The sequence below is a fragment of the Haplochromis burtoni genome, unplaced genomic scaffold, assembly GCF_018398535.1.
Source record: "Haplochromis burtoni strain Fernald_Lab_line unplaced genomic scaffold, NCSU_Asbu1 Contig_5, whole genome shotgun sequence".
Classification (NCBI taxonomy): Eukaryota; Metazoa; Chordata; class Actinopteri; order Cichliformes; family Cichlidae; genus Haplochromis; species Haplochromis burtoni.
Window position 1 is genome coordinate 4490251 of NW_024582366.1, and position 8948 is coordinate 4499198.

Below are 8948 nucleotides of genomic sequence, written 5' to 3' on the forward strand. Positions count from 1 at the left end.
TGTGTGTGTGTGTGTGTGTGTGTGTGTGTGTGTGTGTGTGTGTGTGTGTGTGTCTGTGGGAAGATTTGGCAAGAATGTTGCTGAACACCGATAGGTGACTCAGCACTGCCAAGCTGGTCTGTGAGACTGTGACATGCGTTTAAACGAGCAGTGCCCACAAAGAGACCCATTCAATCGAACCTCCCCTGCTTCTCTTCTCCTTTAAATCCCAGAGGAACTTGACTCCTGAAACCCACCCACAATAATGAGTCCCAGGAAACTGCTTCAGTAGTCCCTCGCCTCCCCCACACCTCACCCCCCAGGAACGTAAAACACCTCTACAATACAGCCTGGTTGAGTCTGACTTCGGTAGCCTCGTTTCACCCCAGTTTGGAAAGCAAGACTTTTATAGTGAGATGAAATGGCCATTCATATTGAGCTGAAGAGAATCTTAGCAACACGGTGGTTTGGCAAATGCCAAAAGAGCAGATGTGTGTGTTTGCAATTGTTTTTAGACTAATGAACTGATTCCCTAATACAGAGTAACACCTGCTGGAGAGTCGGGCTGTCTTCCACTCACACTTTGTCAGAAATCGGGACTCAGACTCGAGACTTGTTAAAAAGAATTTTAGGGACTGATGAAAAGTTATGTAAAATGTGTACCCATTTCATTTTGCTTCTGAACAGAGCTCAACATGCAAGGATAGCACCTCCACCCATTTTTACGGGAATACAATACGCTGTAACTGTCATGATTAGGCACAAGAAACTCAAAACACTGGGTCACCGACCCAGGACCGTGACAGTAACGCTTAGTTATACCAGATTTTATCAGAGATATTGGAGCCAATGTGACTACCCTGAACAGAAACCAGAATGAAATCGATCCATTTGATAAGTGTGAGCTTGCTCAACAGGATGTAGGTCGCTTAGCTCTTTCCTGATAAGAACATTAGAGGAGGTTGTGACTGGACGCTGAAGACATTTATTCACTCGTGACCCTGTTTCTCAGACACCGCGGCATCTTTTCTTGGTTTTTATTACACCATAAAGAAGGTGCACAAAGAAAATTAGGTATAAAAAAAAAAAGAAAATGTCTAATTTGAATGGAAGGAAGGCATTTTAAATATGTTCTAATGTTATATTAGTGTTTAACACTGATTGTCTAAAAATGACTAAACGATTGTCTTGTCTGTTGTCCAAATAGACCTAAAAATGAATAATTGCTCCTCAATTATTAAAAACTTTTCTTATTTTTATGGAAACCACCATGACCCTACGTATGTTTAGGCTTTAGAGAAAGGGAAAACAGGAAAGTTAACACTAATGAGGATTTACTGATGCATGTCCAGTCAGAACGTGCCCTGTTGTAATATTCATACATATAAAGTATGACAGAGAAAAACTCTGTCATGCCATGTGTGACTTTATTGCTGTGCCTATCTCCCATTTTCCTTGCAAAATATACAGAAATGAGGGGTTGCAAGACTTTTGCACAGTCTTACAGATCACGTTCCTAACTTAACTGTTAAATATTCCCATCCTACCAGTTTCAGGGGTTTTTTCTGTTTTATCCTTCTTTGTATGATTATCATGGTATTTATAGTGACTCATTTAACTGGCAGATTGTTGTTAATGCTTTCTTTCTTTCTTTCTTTCTTTCTTTCTTTCTTTCTTTCTTTCTTTCTTTCTTTCTTTCTTTCTTTCTTTCTTTCTTTCTTTCTTTTTTACCAAAAACAGATTATATTCTTTTTTGTTTTTGTTTTTGTCCCTGTCAGCAGAAATGATTATATCCCTGCAATTGCAAGTAAGCCCAAGATTCCCCGTTCACCTGACACAGCAACCAACCAGAACAGTGCTCACCGGGGTAGAGGCCTGGCCCTGGCTCCCCAGTTCTCACAGTCTGAGCCGCAGCAGAGCAGCCGGCCTGTCTCTGCCAGCTCCACAGGAGGAGGCGGGAATGGAAGTAAGCGTATGCTAAGAGCGGGAAATAAACACCAGTCTGGCAGATTTTGGCCCCATCTGGTTACTTCATCTACTCTGCCAACCACTCTAGATGGTGGCCAGCACTGATTTGAATGTTCAGTGACTCTCAGAAAAGAGTTGCTGTAGATGCACTTTAAGCAATAGTATATTGCATTTTTAAAACCGATACAGATATGTGGCGATTAAAAAATCTGACATATCAGCCCAGATTTTTTTTTCTTGCAAACACAGTAATCATAAACATATTTCCCTAACATTTATTATCTGTACTTATTTTCCACCCTTAGTAAGATAAGCTGACAAAAAAAATTGGTCAGTTACGCTCTGTCCCACTGCGCAGATCAACTCGTTTTTGTTAGCCAATCTGCAGTCCTAACCCTGCAGTGCAATCTGAAACAAATTCCCAACATCAATACTTACAGCATGGTTGAACGGTGTTCCTGTCTTCTCTTTATTATTAAAATGTTTACTTATCGGCTGTTATAAATATCAATACCAGTATACTGGCAGATGGCTGATATCGACCAGTATATCAGCACAACACTACTTATTTGAGTCTTATTGAGCATGCATTTTCAGTTTATGATGGAAAACAGTACTTAGAGATGTGCAAAGCAGCCGGAATTTGTATCTGTATTTGTATTTGTTGAGGAGGGAAAAGTATTTGTATTTTTATTCGAGTAAAATTCAAAATAAGCGTAAAAATCCATTTTTTTTGCATTACACTTCTAACAAACATTATAGTGTAAGTATTCTTTAATTATATACATTATAATAATTATGGATATGCAGTATTAGTTGATGTTTTACCATAAATCCAGCAATAAACATGTCACAAGGAACGTCATTGAAAAGAAAATATGTGGGGAGTTTCAGCTACGTTAATAAGTGACAACTACACAAGGATTGTTTTAACCTTTTAACGATCTTCACAAAAGTTATATACTGCCTCTGGAACTCAGTTAAGGTACAAAAAAAATCCATCCATCCATCCATCTTCTTCTGCTTTATCGGGGCTGGGTCGCGGGGGCAGCAGCCTAAGCAGAGAAGCCCAGACCTCCCTCTCCCCAGCCACCTCCTCCAGCTTATCCGGAGGAACACCAAGGTGTTCCCAGGGCAGCCGAGAGATATAATCTCTCCAGCGTGTCCTGGGTCTGCCCTGGGACATGCCCGGAACACCTCACCCAGGAGGCGCCCAGGAGGCATCCTTGTCAGATGCCCGAACCACCTCGGCTGGCTCCCTTCAATGTGGAGCAGCAGCGGCTCTACTCTGAGTCCCTCCCGGATGGCTGAACTTCTCACCATCTATCTGTAAGGGAGAGGCCAGCCACCCTTTGGAGGAAGCTCATTTCCGCTGCTTGTATCTGCGATCTCGTTCTTTCGGTCACTACCCACAGCTCGTGGCCATAGGTGAGGGTAGGGATGTAGATCGACTGGTAAATTGAAAGCTTCGCTTTTACACTCGGCTCCCTCTTCACCACGATGGACCGGTGCAGCGTCCGCATTACAGCAGCTGCAGCCCCAATCCGTCTGTCGATCTCCGGCTCCCTTCTCCCATCACTCGCGAACAAGACCCCGAGATACTTGAACTCCTCCACTTGGGGCAGGAACTCATCCCCGACCCGGAGTGGGCACTCCACCCTTTTCCGGCTGAGAACCATGGCCTCAGATTTGGAGGTGCAAAAAAATCGATTCAACAAAAATCGTGATGCAGTTCACTGTTTTTTTGGCTCAGCAGAGCCGTCTCTGTTGCTGTGTGGAGCAGCCTGTGTCACTCACCTCTTCGACACGTCACTCACTCATCCGGTCATGTTCTGCGGTCTCATAAGGAAACTCAGCTTTTTGATTTAAAGTTTTTCCTTGTTCCCGAATACAAATATTTTTTAAATATTTTTTAAATATCGAAATAATTATTCGTAAAAAACATGTTATTTGTGCCTTTCTGAATACCGTATTCTGGTTCGGCTCCACCCCTAGCAGTACTGATATTAATACATATATCTGGCAGTTAAATTGGTAACCATACCAAAGGAAAATAGGTATATCTTATATAAATGATGAAAGCATTAACCGGTGACTGTCATGGAGTTGTAGCACCCCACACAACCAAACATGTAGAGCATTGTTACTGCTTGGATTAAATCTCTGCCACACAATCACCAAATATTTGTGTAACATCAGTTTTACATTTCACATATCAACACAACCATGCATGTCAGGAAACTCCTGGGTGTGTGGGTATTCCCAGGCCTGAAAATCCAGTTTTTCATGCCGTACTTACTCACCAAGACAACAGCAACACAATGGCTAAAGGAAATTAACTGTAAAAATGTTGCACTGGTTTCCAGCAACTTTTGCTTCAGTTCCACTAAGGATATTCACTTGCCACTCTTTCATTTCTTACCAGTCTCTGCCAGAAGTCTCTATATAATAAAATATGCCCCTTTTTTAAGACTTTCCTTATAAATCTGCATTAATGTTTTTCCCGTTATGGCCAGCGACACAAAGTAGTCTGAATCATAAGTTGGCTTATCATGCAGAATGTAACAATGGCTATAAACAAAAAACACAGTAAGCACTTATTGGGAAAATGAAAATTGGGAAAATCTAATTGAGTTAGCTTTTATTGGAGGCACTGCACTGTCAGGTCTGATATTGGGTCCATTTTTATTTGCTGTCAACTTCATGTCTTACACACAGAACTGGAGTCAGCGCAGAGATGATCTGGTGCTCTTAGTTGGCCGATAACATCTCTCCATGCTCTCATGCATCCTAATTGCATTTCATGAGCGATTACCTCCGGCTCTTCCGATGGGTGCCCTTACCACGAAGTTTGTAATGGCACCTATTAGCTACTCAAAGCCACCGCATCCTTCTGTGAGTGTGTTGTACTTCTGAGGTCTGGCGAATATCAGATGTTTGTCACTTAATCACATCTCATCTTGAAGGGCAATAAGCAAACAGACATGCTATATAAAATAACCTGTATTGTATAGTAAGCTTTTTGGCATGTTTCAAGCTATTGTCGGGGGGGTGGTTCAGTGATCTGTGTAATAACAAGCACACATTTGAGCAAGATTCCCCTCAGGCTAATGGCTTTTTTGTTTGTTTTGTTTTTTCTAGCATACATATCTGCTGTGACTGAGTGAAAGGCTCCCTTGGGTAAAGAAAAGATGTTTGTGTGGCTTAACGGGCCACCCACTTAGCAAGTAGAGACAAGGATAGGAGTTTCTGCTGAGCCATAATGTTAAGAGCAGAGTTCTTACAATTTTATGATTTCTAATAAGTTTTTATTTTTGCTTAGTTTGGGATTTTTATTTTTAATTCACTTTAGTTTCAGTTGGTTTCCAGAGCCGGTTTGCCCATTTCAGTTCAGTTTTTATTGGTTTTAGTCTTTTTAATTACTGTTGTATGACCGGCAGGTGTCAGAGGAAATATTTAGAGCAATCACAGTAGATAATACAATAAAAACCTTGAATGTTTTGAAAGCAGTTGACTCACAGTCTTGGAGTCTCAGTAAGTGTGTCCATCAAAGCCTCATCAGGCAAGTTGTAACAAAATGATATTAAACTAACAACTAAAACGTCCACTGTTTCCCTTTCATTTTGGTTAACTCAAATAAAGTGTTTATTTTTAGTTAACCATAATAACCTCGGTTACGTGTTTGGAAAATGTCCTAGCCGATTGAGAACCAGAGAAGCTGAAGAAGCAGCACTGTCCTTTTTATTTTTTAAATAGGTCTGGATTAAATCTTTCATTTAAATATGCTATTTCTTACACAGTGACAGGAGCTTAACAACTACGTTTTGTATACATTGGTGACAAAGCAGCTTAATTTTGTTCTCATTTTATTGATGAATTAAGTCTGATTGTCCTCCGCTTTCTCTCCCTCTTACCCCCTTTCATCAACCTATCAACCTTTCTTCCTTCCCCTCTCCCTCTGTCTTCAGGCAGGCAATCAAAGAGGAGGTGAGGAGGGAGCTGTCACCACGAGGTAGCACTATCTTCCCAGGAGCATCGGGCTTCCTGTAACATCATCCAACCAGGTTACGATCAGGGTCAAACAGAGACGGTCGAGGCTTAGTGGCAAGAGGAGGAGCAGGACTGGGTGGAACAATGTCTATGATTGTGGTTCTGCATTTAGGGGGTTTTTTTTCTCTCTTTTCGCCCTTCGGCTTCAGCGCAGACTACTTCTGTAACCTGATATGACGTTAGACAATAAACACAACCCACAGTCATGCGACTCTGGGCACCTGACAGTCTCTGTTGGCCCTGAGTTTCTGCAGTTTCTCCTCAAGGTGATACAAAATGTGTGCGACACCCTCCAACTACGGCAGAATTTATTTGTAACAAGATTCAGGTGTTTTAACTCCGAAGTCTAGTATCGCTCTGAGTTGGGGCAGAATATGATAACGCTCCTCTCTCTTGCTCTCACTCAATCCTACTTGCTTACTTGGCATGTTCATTACTTGAGTGGGGATTGCCCAAGGTGCCTCTTTTTGTGGATAACTTTCATCATTTTGGACATGAGCTCAAGATTTTAGATCAAACACAGCCAGGGCTGTGAGAGGGAGGAGGATTGGAGCTTAAAAATTACAGCAAAGACATTTTTATCTCTTAAACGCCATTGCAAAGAGCAGTACAAGAGCCGGTACTGAAAGTTCTCATCTTGAATTTGTAAATCAATAATCGTCGTGAATTTCACAATGTGCTGTATTGATTTTTAACTATGGTGGAAGATGTCTGTCCACATGAATAAATTATTATACGAGCTGTATTTCAAATGTAAAACATTGCCACAAATGCATAGCTCTTAGTGGCAGCTCCTGTTTCGCAGATGCGAAAAAAGATTGTAGAAGAAAGAGCTAGAGTCCTAGAGTCCTAGTATGACTGTGCATGTTTTTAAATGATATCCAGAACTTTTTACTTTCAACACACAGGTAGCATGTACACTATAATTGAGGGGGGAAAAAACAACTTGAATTTGTGTTAATGTCGTAAATTCAGCTTTAGTTGCTTGTCTATTTGCACCGTTTGCCTGTGTGGTTATGTGTATTTATGGTGAGACATTTCTGTTGCAGTGCATTTTCACTGTTAATATTCTTTCAAGCAGTTTTAAATAAATGTGTGACGAGTCAGCAGTTTGCAAAATCACTCCAGTGCTTCTTTTACTTGCCATTTTTTTCTCCATTGCTTTAAATTCAGTTCAGTTTATTTAAACAGCATCAGCTCACAGCAGCAGTCACCTCAAGGTGCTTTATAGTGTAAGGTAAAGATGCTACAGTAATAGAGAGAAACCCCAACAATGAGACAGACCCCCTATGAGCAAGCACTTGGTGACAGTGGGAAGGAAAAAACCCCTTTTAACAGGAAGAAACCTCCAGAGATCTACCATGACTGGTTGAGGGTTAAGGGGAGGCATATGGGGAAATTGCTTCCCATCGGGCTGCTGTTATTGGCAGTCATTTATATCAAACATGTGACTGTAAGAGCTCTTGTGACTCATTCCTGCCAGACAGTGTTCTGTTGCCTCCTGAGCTGCTGTCCTCTCCAAACCCTATTTTTAAGCCTTGTATCCGTGCCCGTACTTAAGTGAAGTATTGACTGATGGCGTTATTGTTGTCATACACTGTTGTGACGACAGCACAGGGAAGAAGTATGGGAAAACGGTACAATGGGATGGGTCCTTGCCCTCTAGGGAACATGTCATTCCTGCCCCTGAGCTACACAACTTACTAGAGTACATGACAAATAACACAGAATGAAGTCCACTTTTGTCAAGATATTGGCAGGACTTTATTTAATAACACAGATGGTCAGTCCACCTCTGGAATATAAAGGCTGTTGAAAGATAGATTTGGATGGCAATTCCTTATACCCCTTCCATGCTGTCTCCTGAGAGTTGACCGATTCAGCTGCGAATGCTGCCAGCGAGGGGGAGCACAATGCAAGGAAATGGACCGCACATGACAGACTGACGCACTGTCTCTGCCAGGTGTAACCCCGAAAGCTTCACTCCTGCTGGAACCGACCAGCTGCAATTGCAACAGAGTGGAAGCTGCTGCTCCTTATCATAACAAAACCATGGATAAAAGGGGGGGGGCTAACAGCTAAGGAAAGCTACCAGATGGAAACTGTGGTGACATGTCCAAGGTCCAAGAACGTTAAGACATTTTCAATATAGTTGTTCACAACAGGTTCAGTCATAATAATGAATAGTGTACTTTAAAAAAAAAACATATATATAGACAAAGTTGTTTTTTTTTAAATTTGTGCTCAAAAGGTCCCACTTCTGCTACTAAACAGCCCTATATGTCATCAGGATCACCGACACCCTCTTTAGCTGTGTTTATCAGCAGGGAGCCATGTGCACTGCTGATAAAGGAGTGACGCCAGCCAAGAAGGGACTGCATCCCAGTGTCTCCCCCACCTCCTGCTTCCTCCTGTCCCATTCCTTTGAACTACGATGACCTGGATGACTGAGAACCTTCACAGACCATTCCTTTGAACACATGCGTGAAGTCGAGCCCCGCAGCTGCTCTGTTAAAGACATGAAGCTCTCTGTTCTTGTTGTATTCGATTTATTTGACACAGGATTAGAAGAGATGAGATATTAACAGAAACACTCATACCAAACATTGTAATGTCCAAAGGACAAAGTGTGAATCAAACAGACTAAAAAATGAATTCCTCCTTTTTGTGACATGTTTAACCTTTGGGAAATTCCTGTGAAACCAGTTAAACTTTTGTTATTGTGTATACACAGGATCAAATCCCTGCTGCAGGTTTTCAAGGACGCTTTAAATCTCACTCTCTGATATCTGCAGTCACCCAGAAAGACCTGTCTGTTGGTGACTTTAGCATTTCTGGATTTGTGCATGAGGGTCTATTTTTTAAGATTGCAAACAGTATTTGACATACAAAAAAATTTCACCTTCTTAACCTTTCGACAAATCTTTTTCAATGGTTTACTCATTTACCCA

The 8948-nt window shown here is 41.5% G+C and overlaps 1 protein-coding gene across 5 annotated transcripts in view; it reads left to right on the forward strand.

Annotated features, from left to right (window-relative positions):
* LOC102314637 (lisH domain-containing protein ARMC9) overlaps positions 1–7103 on the forward strand; it is a 26991-nt gene extending 19888 nt beyond the window's left edge. For 3 of the 5 annotated variants that reach the window (XM_042222678.1, XM_005920930.3, XM_005920932.3), the window contains 2 exons: positions 1758–1945; positions 5916–7103. In XM_042222678.1, the coding sequence (XP_042078612.1) occupies positions 1758–1945; positions 5916–5938 (211 nt within the window). In that variant the 3' untranslated portion in view covers positions 5939–7103. The remainder of the gene's footprint in view (positions 1–1757; positions 1946–5915) is intronic. The other 2 variants (XM_005920931.3, XM_005920933.3) reach the window with 2 other exon arrangements.
* The last annotated feature ends 1845 nt before the right edge of the window (positions 7104–8948 follow it).